The sequence below is a fragment of the Abrus precatorius genome, unplaced genomic scaffold (assembly GCF_003935025.1).
Source record: "Abrus precatorius isolate BTA unplaced genomic scaffold, Abrus_2018 Scaffold2, whole genome shotgun sequence".
NCBI lineage: Eukaryota > Viridiplantae > Streptophyta > Magnoliopsida > Fabales > Fabaceae > Abrus > Abrus precatorius.
Window position 1 is genome coordinate 26,147,613 of NW_020874362.1, and position 18,730 is coordinate 26,166,342.

At 29.3% G+C, this 18,730-nt stretch overlaps 1 protein-coding gene across 2 annotated transcripts; it reads left to right on the forward strand.

Moving 5' to 3' along the window:
- The first annotated feature begins 9,584 nt into the window (after window positions 1-9,584).
- LOC113857727 (probable beta-1,3-galactosyltransferase 2) lies at window positions 9,585-14,102 on the forward strand. Of its 2 annotated transcripts, none has more exons than XM_027489885.1 (11): window positions 9,585-10,035; window positions 10,831-10,927; window positions 11,037-11,110; window positions 11,319-11,530; window positions 11,634-11,697; window positions 12,029-12,101; window positions 12,272-12,392; window positions 12,651-12,738; window positions 12,819-12,944; window positions 13,044-13,153; window positions 13,481-14,102. In XM_027489885.1, the coding sequence occupies exons 1-11, from the start codon at window positions 9,926-9,928 to the stop codon at window positions 13,627-13,629; spliced, it is 1,224 nt and encodes a 407-aa protein (XP_027345686.1). In that variant the 5' UTR covers window positions 9,585-9,925; the 3' UTR covers window positions 13,630-14,102. The 2 variants fall into 2 exon arrangements, with proteins under 2 accessions (XP_027345686.1, XP_027345687.1); XM_027489886.1 differs by having other exon boundaries at window positions 9,837-10,035; window positions 11,046-11,110; window positions 13,481-14,045.
- Window positions 14,103-18,730: the final 4,628 nt, after the last annotated feature.

Genomic DNA, 18,730 nt, shown 5'->3' on the forward strand with positions numbered 1-18,730 from the left:
AATGATTGGGCCTTCAAGGGTTTAAGCCCAATTTAGACTTTGTTATTGTAGTTTCATTCAACTGTACTTTGGGTTCAGCTAACTACGTCTTGCTTGACCAAAAAATATATAAATTGGGTCATTTCTTTTTTCACCTCCACAATTTTTTTATTATTTTTTTTATTTTTTGAAATTATCCTTATCTCCTTTATACTCTTCAACGTCATTTTCTTGAAACATTCCTTATCTCCTTCAAACAATTTTTGTCTTTTCACCAACATGGGTTCAGAATTATGCCAATGAAGATTGTGTCACTATTATCTTGGTTTATTGAACTAACAAGGATCCATTCACGTTAGAAACTCTGGCAAATTAGACGAATTATAAAACAATTAAATAATATTTTTATTAGATTACCTCATTTTCAAGTACAAGATACTCTTAAAAACACAAGTAATTTTTTTACCATCGAAGTAATTTTACCTTTATAATTTAGATGTATATTAAAAATTCATACAAATTATTAAGATAAAATTTTATTTTTAATTAAAATCATATGAAAAAGCTGATTCAGCTAACATTTCACACGCATGGTTGTTTCATAAGATCATGTCGTATAAATTAATAATTGAGTTTATAAATTATAAAATTTGTGAAGTGTTCAAATTTGTTAGCTGTTATCTAACATGTATTGTATTGTATTAAGCATTGACTTTGAATGCGTCGAATTTATTGACACGTTTGCTTATAAGTTATTGTCAAACTTGAACTTCAGTGCATTATTTGAGATTGACGATGCACCGAAATTTGAAGTAAGCCTTGAAGCATTGATTGCCACATTGTTAAAAATTGGTTCAAAACTTAGGTAATTCATGTACTTCACCATTTCTCTTTGTTTAATGCATGTTCTTATCAAACTTCTTGTATGTTATCATAAACGTTCGAGGTACGCTGGTTCTTGTATTTTATTTTTTTAAATCTCCATCTTTAGAATTAAATTGAAACATCTAAAAAATAATATTTTATTAAAATATATTGCATTAAAATTATATATATATATATATAATAAAATTGTATTATTATTGATATTTGGGCTCAAATTTAAGGAATCTCTACTGGTACGCTGGTTCATGTGAAATAAAGCCTAAGTACTGTGGAATTTTTCAGCTGCACAGGTATTTTAACTGTACAATCTGTGATGACTACGTTGAGAACTTGAGATAAAGGACCACCAGCGCCGGTGGAGTGGTCAACGCACTGTACATAATGCATTTTTTTTCTCTTGGTTTGTGACTTTAGTGTTGCATAACTTACATGTCTTTACAAATATATTAAAATAATTTTAAATATGTTTTACGCAAAAAATTTAATTAATAACGTTAAAATAAATGTAAACTCACGTACATCCTAATACAAAATCAAAATATGCGGCATTTTTTTTTTATATTCAAACCGTGTCTTTATATTTTACTTTTGTGAGTATCAAGGATGTTGTCCAGTTAACTTATGAAAATTATTCTTTTCGAGACATATATAAAAATTGTTGAAATGAATTTTGTTTCCTTAAATAAAGTGTGCCTTTTATTATAAAAGTTAATAAAATTGATCAATGTAATTGTAATATGTATATAAATTAATATTATCAATAAATTATTCATGCATTAAAATATGTAATACTTGAATATAAAAAAATGTAAAACTTGTGAAATCGATTTAACTTGTAAATGGGCATTTTGGTGATTTAACTTGCTTACAAATTGTGTAAATACAAGAAAAATAATGCTCCTTTCATGAAGATCATGGGAATCGGAAATCGTATATTGCAGTTACATATAATATTGATACTGTTGTGGCTTTATTTTATGCAATATATTAACACTAATCTGCCGCATGTGGCTTCCTCTTTCTTGTAATCAATGAGAAATTACTCTCTAACACACGATCTTACGTAATTCCAAAGAGGCTTGTTTTGTGGCAATTACTCCTAGGGCTAATGTAAGAGCTGGAATAACAGTGACAGCGATACCATATCTGGTAGCCAGTGGCACTAGGTTAAGTCTGAGTGAGACTTCTTGTTAAGATGGGAATGGTGATAAAGATGAGAATGATGGTAATTTGGATTTGGTGGAGACAATTGTAAAATTGTCATTTTGATTTATGTCTATCTTTCTGTTCGCCACTAAGGAAAAAAGCTTTCTTTAAAAATGGTAGCCCCTAAACTAAATTTAAGCATTTAAAAACAATTTGTTTAATTAAAAACATATCTATTATATTAAAACTATGAAAATAATAAATAGTTTTAATGAAAATTTTATTATTAATTGTTTAGCTTTTTTTTTGGGTCGAAAATAAAAAAGTTGGACAGTGATTTTTGCATCGACGAATGTCCCTTCTTGGGCTAAAAACCTTTGTAAGATTGGTAAAGTAGAGCCACATACTGTAGCTATAGTTTGTCGGCACGTGTCTATACCAAAATGAGACGTAAAGGAAAGATAAAGATTGATTGAGCTGTGAAAATAGTACTAACCAGTCACATCCAATTTTAAGTTACCATTTAGAAATTAATGCAGAAAAGCATGATGAAAAAGAAAGAATATAAAACTTCCGAAGAATTGCATCAACCTTTAAAATCAATTATCCTAACTAAAGGGACAGTTAAATAATTTAATTGAAGCTTGAGACATGCAAGAGTAACAAGGTAAAATATTTGTGTGCCTATTATTATTACCTTCTTACTGGGACAAGTAAAATAGTGAGTCTGCAAATTACATCTTTATTCATAGATAGCTCTTTCCCACGGACACATGATGTTTAAAAATGACACGTTGCAACAGGTGTAGTTCCCTACTGAAAATTACTCAGTACTTTCAGGGTAGGGATTGATAACGACATTACTTTTTATTTACTTCATTTTTCTCACTCAGTTAAACTGCACAAATGAAATGTCCTTATTGCCCAAACTTTAGGAACATACAAATCCCAACTAGGGCTATGCATGCGCCTTTGAATCAAATGTGGTGGGGTAGATGACTTGGAAGTGTGACGCCCCCATCTGTAGCGCCCCCCCCCCAACAGTAAGACACAGAGCAGTGGATTAGAGAGTATATATAGGCCACATGAAAAAGGGAGGTCAATTGTGGCATTTTATAAAAGGCCCAATTATGTAAGAACTGTGTGGGTCACACTGACCTTCACATGTCCATATTTGATAATAAATAAGCACACAATGGCCTTATTTAATAGCGAACGGTTGGTGTCTGCCCTTGTTTGTTTCTATGGAAATATATATATCATTTTAATTACATTGTTAAAAGTGCTTAATTTTTATATTTTTCTATCATCTTGCAGTTAAGTAAATTCTATTATGGGAGATCGACCATAAATTTTTTTTTTTTTTGGGGGGGGGGGGGGGGGATAAAGTGGTAAGAATTAATTGTGATGTGAGGATTCAACATTTTGGGTAGCTTGGTTAAGGTAGTTGAACTAAATCAATCCTATTATGCCTATGCATAAAGTAAGATAACTATCTAGATGAGTGTACCTTTTTTCTGTGTTTGTTCCATGAATGTGAACACGTTAAAGCAGTGCAAATTAGGTTTCTTTTGTCCTTAGAATGATTAACAAAATCTTAAAAAGTTGGGTGGTAAGTAATTTTTGTGGGTCCTCAGGAGCCTATTCAGCACATTTTCATATTTGTTTATGGTAGTTCTATTATGAAATTTGAATCATGGCACATTAAGTCCCGCAGCACATAGATGATAATGTATAAAGTACAATTTGATTAGAGCAATGGGGGACAATCATGCCCTTATCATAACCCCTATTTGCCAAAAATATTGTCATTATTACCATAGTTACAAATTGGCAAATTCTCTCTAAAATTTATTTAATTGATCACCATGGGGTCCCTTTAGGACTAGATAACACTTTGTCCCTCTTCTGTCTAGTGCGTACATAAACAAAAAGCCTTATTCACTCCTGTTTATAAAGAAGAAATCAAAGAATCCTTGACCAATTGAGAGTGAGTGTGAACCAAGGCATTTTTAACTTGTGTAACCAAGTATGTACAGCAAGCCACCAAACTACAGTTGGTCTAGTCTCGTGCAATGGCAGCTTTGGATTGCTTCAAGAAAGAACGAAAGAGGAGTACCTGTAGTGCTTTAAAAGTGACAGAAGAATCCTATTACAAGCAATTTCCACACCAGATGCACACCTTTCATTTCATCTTTTTTAATCTTCATGTTTACAAATCTATTTACTGACCTATAGTATAGATGGAGAAGCCTCTATGTTTGACATTTCTCTTTCTTATATGGTTTTAGTGGTTATGTAGATGCCAATTGTGTCACATTAATCAAGGAATTTCAAGAAACTATTTTCTTCCTCCATGCATTATTATTAATGCACAGGCGATAGTAAAAACCATGTTATTTCAACTTAGGTTTACTTAGAAAAAAAAAAGGTAATGTAATTAAAAATGGAATTCTTTTGTGTGCAAAAAATAATTATACAAGTGTAATGCTGCTTTAAGTTATTAATTATGTTTGAATAAAATAATAAGTGTCATGAAAATTTGAGTTTTTTAAAAGAGTTTATCTGAGTTAATTGCTGAATATTTTTAATTATTTGAAAATCATATTGCATTCCAAGAGTAATAGAAGACAGGCATAAACTAATAATACAAAATCAAATATTTTATGAATGATAAATATTTTAAATTCAATAATATATTTGTAAAATCTCCTGCTAACCATGGCAAATAAATGCAAAAGTTGGCAAGTAAACAAGTTTATATATATTAACAAAAATGTTGTAGAAAATTTAAGGCAGTGGGTACGTGATAATAAATATGAGGATCCACATGTCATGTCGACGGCAACAAGACAATTTTCATACAATTGATCGTAAGCAGCAATGTATTCGTATAATCGTAAGGCTTAGTTGTTTAAAAATTTATTCTATATTTAAATATTTCAGAATGCATAAGAAATTTAGACTATAAAATCATTTTAAAAACTTAAAATTTAGTAAAAGTTAGAAAAAAAGAATATTATTTAAGAAAAAAAAAACCCATTACAGAGTGGGGCGATCCACCAGCAATAGCATGTTACTTTTCCACGCTGTGGTGAGCTTGATTTTTCATCTTATGACTCTGTTGCGAGCCATGATCCGCTGGAATGTTTGTGTGACATATGCATGTGCAGGCGGCAAATGATGCCCCAGTCTGATATATAAACATGTGAAACTGAACATAAACTACTAACTAGTTGCAATCATACATGGAACACATGGAGTTCATCACCACCGTGTCTTATTCAAGTGCTTTCATGCTTTCCACCACATGCATCACTACAGATACATCTCATACATTGGCGTACATTAATAGTAGCTTTGGATAAGCAATTTACTTTAATATTTGTTAATAAGCTTGCTTTTATCATATAAAAATTAAAACAAGTTAATAAAATTATAAGTCTATAAAAAAATTAGTAACGTAAGATAGAAAATTGTTTTGGGAAACATAAATTCAAATTAATAAGTAAGATGCTATCCTTCTTCTGAACTGAACCTTCTATTTATAAACTAATAATTTATCCTATTTTTATTATAGAATTTGTATTTTGGATCTTTTTTATTGCCTAGGAAAACGTTTGATTTAGAGAACATAAAATTGTTCGTGAATCCATCTAATTGAAATTAAATAAAAAATTAAAACTGAAAAGTCATTTTTATTTTATTAGATCAAATTTTAGATTTAATTTTGAAAATGTGTTAAACTTAATCTAGTTTGTATATATGCGTATAAAAATATGCTCACTTTGTAGTTTAGTTTGAATAAGTGAGAAATTATTTTAAGTTAATTTATTTTATTTTGATTTTATTCAAAATTATTTATGATAAATTATAAAAAGGATAAAAATAATTTATAAGAATGAATTTTATATTTGAAATGATTAATTATTAAATAAAAAGTAAAATTAAACCAAAAACTAAGTTAATGTTTTTAAATAATTTCAAAATTTTAATTATCATAAATAAAATATTTTATTAAAAAACAAAAATTATAAACTAATTTATAACAAATATGAAAAATAATATTTTAAACATTTTTTCATATAATCAGAAAAATAATACACTTCAAACATAATATCAATCTAACGTAGAAGTACTCTAATATTTGGTTCACTGTGTCAATGATATTTTGACACGTGTCATCTTCCTCATGATCGTCAAAGAGAAGAAGGGATCTCGTGCAACCTGACAACACGAATCTAGTCACGTGCCCTCCCCACTGTTTTTCTATTAACTGATTAAGTAAAAAATAAATTATTTAATTGTTTTTTTGTTTTTTTATAAAATAACTTTTATTATAATATTTTATCTGTGTACGTATATATGTATGTACATTTATAAGGAGAGACGTTTTTCTAAGATATGGGTGGAATTATATCCTAATCAATGAATTAAATAACTCAGTATTATGGATAATTTTAGAAGAACATTTTGACTGGGACTATTTGTCATTGTTAGGAAAGAAAATCAGTGACGGATTAACTTGCCCATTTTTTTTTATCAACTTAGTTTTAGTTGTCATTTTTTATTAGTATTCTCCTATTAGTTATGTATATATTTTATTTTATTTAGAGATTTGGTGAGTAATTTACTAATTTCTAATGAAGGCTTGTTAATTATTAGAGTTTCTGGAGGTTAATTCAGTTGTTCGAATTCGCATAACTAATGAAAATTAAAGGTTATTTTCAATAATTGCATTGAATGGTAAACATCATTTGATTACTTTTCTAATATATAATAGTTTATCATATTAATTAATTTTTTAAATTATTATTACTACTTTTTATTTATCTTTTAACGTGAATACTTTATTTTAGAGAATTTAAATATATTCTTAAAGACAATATATCAACAAAATATTAAATAATAATGTAAAAAAATATATAGATGGTATATCAAATCTAAAAATCAAATCAATTAAATATATTAAAATAACATGACACCCGCTTCCCCAAACCTCAAAGGAAGGGTCTTTTCGAGCGAGGAATCAATTAACCATTTTTTGGGTAATTGAAACATTAAATTCTAAAGTTGATATCTGGTTTATGTTCAATGTATATTCTTTAAAATAACGTAGAATAATGTAATCTATCATAAAAATCTAAAATATTATCTTAAATTTTGTATTGCACTTGACTTACTTATAGCTGCTTCAAAAAGAACTTTTCTAAATTCTAGCTGTGTCGCTGATCATCTTTTCTTCGTTTTTTGCTTATTCTTTTAGCATATTTCCATATCAGCTTTATCCTCTAAAATTCATAAAATACTATTATTAAATATATAATTGTCAAGGATAAGAAAGCAATCAAACATGTTATGCTATTTACTCAAAAAGAAAAAAGCCAACCAAAACAAAAGACCAAAAACCTTTTTAAATGTTGGTTTAATTGCACGAAATATTACCTTCAATTTGTTTTTATGTCAATATAATTCATGATACGTAACTTAACATTTTTCAAACTGAATTGCTTAGAATGTTTTATAAAAATCAACAAACTACAAAATCAAGTAATTAACTGAAATTTGAGAGCAAGACCCTCTCTCTAATGTCACATCACACTCAGGTCGAACTTTTCAAATAAATATTTGAAGTAATTTATGAAGTTTTGTTTTCTTTTAAGTTTATGCAGTAATAATAGTTACAAATAATTACGAAAGAAAATATGCAAGTTTCAAATCAATGTTAGTAACATATTTATTTATTATCAAATAAATTTTATGCGTCCATTTAAATAAAGTGAATCTAAATTATTTAGTTGAAATTATATAAAAATCACTTACAATAAGTGCCACAGGTATTTGTATTAGTAATTTTGAAAGTAGAACAATCGAAGGCCCTCTTTGACCCGAACTTCTAATTAATTACTATAAGCATTTGTATCATTTTCTCTTGGGGTCCAATAAGAAGACATGCTTCTTAACCCCAGAAGCTTTCGTGGTTAAGCGACGTTAAATTGTATTATGTGAACATGTTCAGTATTTTAATTGTCTATAATCCACATTTGACTATATACTGTCATCCACAATCCCATTAGGCTCACTGTCCTTGAGATTATTGGTGTGACAGTAGATCATTTACATTTAGTTTAATTTGGTTTGTGTTTAAAAGCGAACAGTAAAAATCATTGAATTTAATACGATTATTTTTTAATTATAATTTTCCATATTATAGAATAGGACCAATAGGTTGATCTATTAATAATGTTACAAATTAGTAGGTTTGAATATGTTGATATTTTGGATGAACACAGTATAAATAAGAAAGATTAAGCATTTTGAATTAGTAAAATTAAAATACCTTTGATTATATATATTTTTATCTCTTAATTTGGATTTGGATTGTATATAATTTTGATCTCTTGAAAGTTTCAAACCAATTAAATTCATTCATATTCTAAAAATAAACAAATTTTATTTATGTGTCACTTTTCTTCTATTTAAATTTCTCAATTTATTATATCCCTTTCAAATATTAATGTCATTACGATAGATTTGAAATGTAAAAACGATTTTAAATCTTTAGAGGTCAAATTTTTAATAAAATTTAAAGATTGAATACAAAATTGAAGTTTGAAGAGAAAAAATTTAATTTTTTTGGGTGATATTTGATATTTTAGTTTGTGTATTTTGAATGAAAAAAAAGGTTTAAAACAATTCAATTTATTCAAATTATAGAAATATTGAATCTAAAAAATAAAAACGAGTTTTATGGTAAAAAAATTATGATAAAACTAAATTTACTTAATTTTAAAAATAAAAAACTTAATTAAATAAAAATAAATTATAAACCAAAATTACATATAATTTAAACTAAACGAATTAAATGTACAACTCAACTAACTAAACTAACTAAACTTTATAAATTATAAAAATGCAATGAGTTTTTTATTTTTTATTTTAATTTAAATTAAAACCTACATGATCCATATAGATGGATCAATTAGAGGATGGTCGTTACAACTTAATAAGAGGTTTTACGATCAAAATTAAAAAAATACAGTTGTATTATAAACCCAAGACAATACTTTGTGATTTGTAATAATTTTATTCAACTCAATTTGAATTGGACATGATTAAAAAAATATGTAAGTACTCTCTTAAATATATCTTTAATTATTTATTAAATTTTTCTAAAAATTGTGAAAAATATGTAAGTCTGTCTTTTCTCTTTCTTAATTTAATAAATTTCCTTTATATTTTTATAAATTTTAATAAATTTTCATTAATAATTAAAAATACATTCTTAGCACTGTTACTAATAGGTGTTTTAGCTTAGTTAGCAAAAGCGTGAAAAAGAATAGGAAAAGAGATGCGAAAAGATGAATTTTGGGTAGTTTATAAGCTTTGTATTGCACATGTTATCGTTATATGAAAGAGAGGAGAGAGAAAACTGAAGAGAGAGAGAGAGAGAGGGACATTAATGTCATGACAAAGAAACTGTTACCGAATCTGCATTAAAGAAAGGAAGCCTCCGACAGGGATAGTTTGGGCATTACGGTAAATATAAAACCGGTCGGTTAGGAAGTCTCTTCACTTGTGTTAGACGTCCCTTACCATACCACACCACACCACACCTTTGAAGGCACAAATAACACCAAAGCCAAGCTAAAGCTTACATAAGAAAAAGCAGAGGAACAAATCACAAGTTAAAAGCAGAGCATCTCTCTGTTCTGCTCCTTTCTGTTCTGCTCCTTTCTGTTCTTATTCCTTCTTTCTCTCTGTCCTTCTCCACCCCATCATATCTTCTTCTTCAGAAGGACAACCCCGCTTTCAGGAACCCAGTTTTGTAGTATATGGGTTTTGCGTGTTGAAGTTTCAAGCTTGAAGATTGTTTTGATAAGAGAGCAACCCAAAAGAAAAATATAAAAAAATAATGACTTGGAAAAGCAGAGGAGACTTTCCTTCTAGAAGCGTTATATCGCAGAAATGGGCACTTTTTCTGTGCTTGGGAAGTTTCTGTGCTGGGATGCTCTTCACTAACAGGTTCATCATTTTCCTTTTGATTCATTTCACTTTTTTTAAATTGATTAGTTATGATTTCTTCTCGATTTTCATAGTTTGATTAATATTGTTTCTGAAAGCTAGTTCGAGTCAAATTAGTTTTGCAATTTCCCATGTTTTCTGAGTTGGTTTTGTCTTCAAATTAATATTCTCAGATCTTTTTTTGTTTCTGTGGTTGTTTAATTATTAGTTTTCACATTCATTGACTTGCCTATGTGGTAGTTCTCTCACCTATATTTTATTCACCAGAACTCATAGAAAAAGCGGCTTTAGATCTGGATTCAATTACCATGAATGATTACAAATCATGCCAATTTTTGGTTTAAAGTTTCACCCTTACAAACTCTACCCTCTATGATTGACTCTTATTGACAAGTGAACTATGGTGTCTGGTCTCACAGCTCTTCCTGTGTTCAATACCGGGTTCAATTCTCATTACTGATCTTTTATGAATCTGTCTGAAAGTTTAATTGATGTTTTTCAAGTAAAAAGGAAAATAAAATACTGTTTATGTTAGTTGTCACGCACTTTTATTCTATGGTAGTTATAAGTTGTAACTTAGACCCTAATTTAGATCCAATAGATGATTCTTTATTTTTTGGATCTGTCTTGTTATTAATTCAATATAAGTTACCCAACTTGTTTGTCGGTGGGTTAGTTTTTTAATAAATGCATATTTCATTGTATCATATTAACCATTGAATATATTGCAATAGCAACCGGTAAGGTAGTTATTGTGGTACCTTTTTTAATGAGAAATGTTAATGTTTATAACAGGATATGGAGTATTCCTGAACAGAAAGGACTTGCACGAACAACAGCTACAGATGATGATAAGTTGAGTCTAGTTTCTGAGGGTTGTAATTCAAGAATTGTAAGCACCGCTTTCATTTTCATGATATATGGTAGTTGAACCTTTTTTATATTTATCATATGAAATTCCTTTTTGGTTTTTTAATTTTGTCTGTTGGTTTCTCTTTTAGTTGCAAGAGATGGAAATGAAGCGCGAAACTAGAGACATTTATAGTGAAGTTTTCAAGAGTCATAATTCCATACAGTAAGTTATATTCAGTGCCATGAAACTGTTGTAAGTCTAATTATTTTTTAGGAGGGCTAGTAACGTACTATTTTTAACACAGTTATTATTGGTTGAATTTTATTAAAAACTACAAAAATATGAGTGAAAATTATTAAATTAGGATTATGACCCGCATAATTTTTGTTATTTTTGCATGTTAAACTTATGGTAATATATTTGAATGTAGAAATTTGGACAAGACTATTTCGAATTTAGAGATGGAATTGGCAGCTGCAAGGGCAGCTCATGAGTCTCTGCGAAATGGTGCTCCTGTTCCAGACGATATAAGGATGAGTGAATCATCGGGTAAGAGAAAGTACCTAATGGTCATAGGTATTAATACTGCATTTAGCAGCCGGAAAAGAAGGGACTCGGTTCGGGCTACTTGGATGCCACAAGGTTCATAGTTTGATCCCATTTCCTAATATTTTCTGTTATGGTATTCTATGTAATCTATTTTACTGGTTTATGACGATTGGTTCTTCTGATAACTTGATAATAGGTGAGAAAAGAAAGAAGCTAGAGGAAGAAAAGGGAATTATCATCCGCTTTGTAATTGGACACAGGTAGCTATCTCATCTCTCTTTCATTGATTTTGTTGCATAATTGGTGACATAATCATCCTTTTGTCTCAAATCTCAATCCAAGTTCAACATGCTTCAGTAAAAGATTGCACTTTTGTCTTCCAAATACATCATTGAGAGTTACTGCACACATATGACATATCCATAAATTTATCTGTCATAACTAACAAATATATGAGAAATGCTAGTAACACACTCCTTTGTCTGATTGATCTATTTTTAAAAAAGTTAGAGCATTGGGCTCATAGCATTCTCTAAATATGTTAGAAATTATAAATTTGATATTTTTTTCTTATTATTTTCCTTTGTCTAGTGCTACATCAGGGGGTATTCTAGACAGAGCTATCGAAGCAGAGGACAGAAAGCATGGAGATTTCTTGAGGCTGGTAATTTGGCATCTATGATTCTTTTTGTTTCATTGTTGCTTCCCTCCCTTATGTCTCTCTTTTCAACTTTTTTTTTCACTGTTTTCATAATCACTTGACAATGTCATAGCTTTTGAAGGGAAAGGGAAAAATGCTGTGGGTTTTTACTTCTTTATACTTGCTTTATACAGAATCATGTTGAAGGATACCTTGAATTGTCAGCAAAGACAAAGACATACTTTGCCACTGCAGTGAACTTGTGGGATGCTGACTTCTATGTCAAAGTTGATGATGATGTTCATGTAAATATAGGTATTAAAAGTTCTAAAACCTACGATTATCTCTTTAACTGTATATACAAAAGCATGAGGAGTTGGCACTTTGTAATTAACCAAAGCTATTAGGCTGTGTTGAACATGTTCACCTACGAACAATTTAATAAAATGAATACTCCTTAATAGGCATCTTAGATCTTTACCAAACACTCTACATGAGTTTCCACAGTAAGTATGCATGATGATGTTTTTTTATGTACTTTTTGTTTGAATATCCTATTCTTTTCTGTTTCAGCAACACTGGGAGAAACTCTAGTTAGACACCGATCAAAACAACGGATATACATTGGATGCATGAAATCTGGACCTGTCCTATCTCAAAAGTGAGAAATACATTTTTGTTTAATTGAAGTGCTAAAACTCGTTGACTTTTAGCTTCTCACCAACCTACTTTGTTGCACAGAGGGGTAAGGTACCATGAACCGGAGCATTGGAAGTTTGGGGAGTCTGGAAACAAGTACTTCCGTCATGCCACTGGGCAGTTGTATGCCATTTCAAACGATTTGGCTACATACATATCAATAAACCAGTAAGTTCTACTCCATGTCATCTGGATAAATTATGAATGAAATCAAATCAATGGACTATAAAGTTCTAATATTGTGTTGTATATGTATATATGTCTCAGGAATGTTCTTCACAAGTATGCCAATGAGGATGTGTCACTGGGATCTTGGTTTATTGGACTTGATGTGGAACATATAGATGATCGAAGACTTTGCTGTGGCACTCCTCCAGGTGAATATTTTTCTTGAATATTTTTTAAAACAAGTTTAGATAAACAGCTTAATTAAGTACTTATTTAATGACCTATTAAATCATGAAGACTTATACCATAAACTTGACTATAGAACTTATTAGAACTAGTTAAAAAGAACTTATTTTGATAAATTATACTAAAATGTTTACTGAAATAAGCTTAACAAGAAGTTATAGGAGTTATAAGCTATTTTCATAAATTCAGATAAGCTCTCTATGAGCTTTTCTAAATTCTTCCTATATTGACCCCTTTAAATAATTTATGTGATCATATCAATTTTTTTACAAATTATTGAATTGGTGCAGATTGTGAGTGGAAGGCCCAGGCAGGCAATATTTGTGTTGCTTCATTTGATTGGACCTGCAGTGGAATTTGTAGGTCTGCTGAAAGGATCAAAGAGGTGCATAGGAGGTGTGGAGAAGGTGAGAATGCTTTGTGGAGTGCCTCTTTCTAGGAGGTATACTCCAGAGTCCTTCCTAACTCGGGAAGATTATCACTATACGGCCATGAATCAAAGCCTGCAAGATTTTCTTTTTCTTTTTCTATATAGTTTTGTGCAGTATAGAGAAATATCATTTTACACGAGAAAGCAAGAGAGAGAGAGAGAGAGAGCGTGTGAGAGAGTGTGTTTGCCCCATGGACCTTCTACATTTTAAGAGGAGATTGACCATGGTAGCAGCTATTAAGAGGACACGAGATAGTCCACATCCATTCTTTGATGCTTGAAAGGCCATTCTGTTTGTTAATAGTTTCATGGCTATCAAGCTCCTAATAAATAGATATAATTGGGTGGCTTTTGCTACCTTATCCCCTCTGCTTGAGGTTGATTTTTTCTGTTTTGGTTGAAATGACTCAATGATCTCTACTTGTTCTACTTCTACTTTTGGCATCTTCAACAATGTTATAGCTTAATTAGTGGGCATTGCTATCATTGAACTAGCAAATCCGCTAGGGGAAAAAAAAAGTTACACGAGCTTAAACCTTCAGTTTTGTTTGGATATTCTACTGTAAGTACTAGCTAGAGTGGAATAAAATATAACGAAATAAAATTAAGTGAAATGGAATAAAATTATCACTTCATTATTTAAATATATGATGATGGAATGGAGTAAATTTGAATATGGTTTCTTGAGGTGTGTGTTTTTTTGTTTTTTTACAAAATAATATAAATATTAATGACAAAAAAAAAACATTGATTAAAAGTATATATAACCACTTAATTAAAAAAAAAGAGTTTTTCACTGTGTGTGTATAGACATATAATGTGAAAATATTAAATATATTTTATAAGCTGTTTTGGACCTTGTATCAGTAAGCGAAATACCACGTTTACTATAAGCTGTTCTGTTTTGACCGAAAAAAAAAAACTAAGCTGTCTTGTTTAGATTTTTTTTCATGGAAGGGCAAAGGCCATGTTTATTTTATTTTATTCAACAGAAACTGAAATAAAGACAGAAAAGAAGAAAGGATACTCTGTAAGGAATTATTTTAAGTCAAATCAATTAATCCGCATCTTGGATTATTTGTATGTAGCTCAAAATTGCAAACCTAATTATTGACCATACCGAGATTTCGGTGTGGCTTTTTCTAAATTGAGACGTTTATTTGAATAGAAAGGATTTTATTTTATTTGTTTTTTGGGGGTTAAAATTATAATTTAATCACATTTTTATTTATAATTAAGAGTTCAAAATTAATTTAATCACATATTTTTGGAGGTGTATGAAGAAGTTGCAAATTGCGGTATCATATAATTTTCCAAAACATTATAGAATAAGGCAAAGGGAATGGGTACATGAAGGCACAGAAACAGAAATAAGTTGAACTGTTTTCCATTGATTGTTCTTGGTACAAATTCATTGCTGTAAGTAGCAGAAAACATGGATGTGCAGAGCCAGAGACCAATATTAATATGCTGCTAGAGGATTGTACTCAAACTATAATCATAACATGTTATATATATATCTTTAGTTCTTCTGTCTCCAACTCTGAGGAAACTCAAGTAAGTCAGCAACTGCCAAACAGAGGTAACTTCAGGTTAATAGGTGAAGTGTAAGTAATGTGTTTCACCCATTAGCGTAAGTTGTTATAACCTTCAGAGCAAAAATAAAAATAAATATATAAAATAGATAAGTGTTATAACTAGGTTTTAGCAAACATGTATATGGCAACTGAGATAGATAATAATGTGAGGAGAAATACTAATAACACATTTTTTTATTATTAAGTAAAATTTATTAAAAACTAAAAAAATACAAGAGACAGATATTAATTTAGAAGTGAGAAAAAAATAAAAGTCACATAAATTTTTGTAATTTTTAATAAATTTAAAATGTGTTAGCGACATTACTCTAATGTGTTTTAGATAGAATTTTATTTGAAAAATGAAGAAGAAAAACATATATCTGAAGTTATATATGCCTCCAGACTAGCTAGAAAAAAAACTAAAAATAATTAAATTACCGGAATGTTAAAATGATGAATTAAATTTGGTCTTGCACAGTTTATAGGAGGACTAGTATGTATTGACAATTTGAGAACGTCAAGTCTACGTTTGGGCTTTCTTAGATGTTAATATTATTTTTTAAAAAGATAAGTACATTATTTTAGGAATAAAAATGAATATTTTTTTTATAATTTTTTTTATTATTATCAATATTTTTTTAATTTTTTAATAAAAAATGTTTATCTACATGATATTATATCTTAGTATACCTTTGCCTTTATATTACACTCGTTGCTTCAATCTTTTTTAACTACGATGTGTTTAAAAGCCAAAGCAAATAAGAAAAACGGGAAGATAATTTTGCTCCCTTTTTTTTTCTATCTCAACAAAAACGTAAAATTAAATAGCATGGTCTTTGTTGCCATTACTAAACGTAAAATATATATGCATATTGTGGATAAATTTCAGCAAGACTCTCATTTTTAATGTAAATTAGACGTGTTATATATATAGGATATGTTAAAAACTGAGCTTTAAATAAAATAAATGATTGAATTAGAAGGTATCGAAGGATGAGTATAGTCAAATAATAAATAAAAGATAACAGTTTTACTAGTTTTAATAGTAAATTATGAAATAAGGATAAAGAAAATTGAGGACAAAAATTTAGATGCAATTATCAAATTATATTTAACATTTATTACACGTAAACCCGCAGAGAAAATGAGTTTTAGCAATGAATCAATTTTCAAATTTACATAAGAATGTTGTTCATTCCTTGCATAGGCATTTAGGTGAAAGAAGTTATATTTACACTAAAATGTTTCTATGACATGTAGTTTCAATTTTCTCAATTCCATCCCAGTGTCTTAGTCCTCTTCAAATTTCAGAAATGCAGTACAATTGACACACAGAAAAAGTAACATACATAAAAGAAAACAATTTCCACAATGAAGTTTCACAGTTTATCTTCTGAGACAAGATGTGGTGAATGCATGTCTTTGACTCAAATCTCTTAACTTCTCTCTAAACTAGTACACTAAACTATAAACTAGCTAGATGATTAAAATTATTACTTGCTTGAGAAAATAAGCAGGTGTTCATGTCCACTTTAAAAAATTAAAGAAATCAAGCACCGTTCAATTTTATTTATTTATTTTTCTCTTTCGGTAACTGTAAAATTTTTTGCGAAATGAGTTATGAAAATATAATTATTCTATAAAATAATACTGTAAGGTGATTAGCCAATGCTACATATGGTGCTTCAAAAATGAAAATAGGCTTAATAAGCATTTAAATACCTTAATTAAATACTTATTTAATAAGTTGTCATTTATTATATAAAAATTTATGTTATAAATTTGATAATAAAATTCATTGAAATAAGTTAAAAAAATTAATTTAATAAACTACATCATGAATTTATTTTCATAAGCTCAAATAATATTTTTTTATCAATTTTCAAACGCCCCTTATTTTTTTTTTTTTTTACTTTAATCAATTATATCCGTGAGCTAAGTAGTCTGAAAATTTGATGATAAATCAAAATAATTAAAGAAAAAATTGTTATTCATAACAGTTTTATTTGGTTCAAATATGATTGTTTTTAATAAAAAAAATACATATAATTTTGACAAAAAAATAATTTTTCCTTTTTCATTAATATAAATTAGTATAAATGAACTGTTTTGAACTAAGCATTAACATATCACATCATCGACTAAGAATCTGTGTTTTTGTTTTTGTTTCTTTTTCAACTCTTTGCTCGTTAGATCCAAGTATGTTTTTTCAATCTTTGAAGTATACGTACTCTTTATATGCAAATTACATATGCAGACTTGGTAAAAATAGAAACAGATATCTGATACGTAAAATGAAACGTGCGAGTATAGAAAAACAAAGTATAATGCATCCAAGAAGAGAGAGGCACAGAGGCACTCACAGAAAAGGCTTCAACAGCACAAAGTTAAATTCCACTGTGTATCAAACTTTGATAGCCACAAAATGAGCAATGAGAAGTGTCTATGGTATGAATGACACAGAACTGTTGTGTCCTAAGACATATAAATATTATCACACGGTCAGACCCAACATTCCACATGCTTCATTGCCTAAATTGTTTCTCGATTTATAATAGGATTCTTATCAATAAGAATCCTACAGATATTAGTTAATATTTATCTTTTAACGATGACCAATAATTGAATGAAAGATGTAGTGTCTCAAAATCAAATACATACCCTAACATAAAAAAGATAAAAGAAATAGTATTCATAGAGAAGGTCCTTGTAACACACATTAGTTAAAAAAATAACAAATAATTTTTTAATTATAAGTTAGAAGAAAAGTGTATTAATATTTTTTTTAAAATTTTTTACCTAGTGCCTTTAAAGCATCAATTAGTATTATGCGTGTAAAAAAAAAAAAAACCAAAAGAAGAGAACGGGGATAAAAGGAAAATATGAAAGAAAGAGAGAATGATGAAGAGGACACAACCTGCATATCATGCATAGCCATATCTTCAAATAAAAAAGCAGGCCAAGAATTGAAAGGAATCATCTATAATGAATCTTTGTGTTTGATAAGAAGACTTCAGGGGTGTGAAGAGCAATGGCTCGTGATATTGGCACGGCTCAATCAAAAAGCAAGGCCCAAACATTTTGAGCACTGCTTTCTTATTGAACCGGACCAATATCCCGTTGAACCGGTCCCCTCTACCCCTCATTGCCACCATGCCTAGCTTAAACTTCTCTTCCACCCATCTGCTAAGAAACAACCACAAATAATATCAAAATATAAAAATCAAACTTTCAATTGGTAACAAAAATTCAAAAGGGACCCTTCATGTTTTTAATTTGGGGGGGTTGGAAATTGGAATGTGCTAATAATAACAATAATGATGTAACATTCATATTCATGTATATATAAGTGTAACCCTTGATTTAAATGACTTGAAGAGAAGTAGGAAGGGACTGACAGTGATCTATGAATGGAGAAGAAACACGATATGGGGTTGGACATATTGAGTAGAAAACTAAGAGATAGAGAGAGAAAGATAGATACTCTAAAGTCTAGAGTTTTTTAAAGAAGGTAGTGCCCAACATGAGAC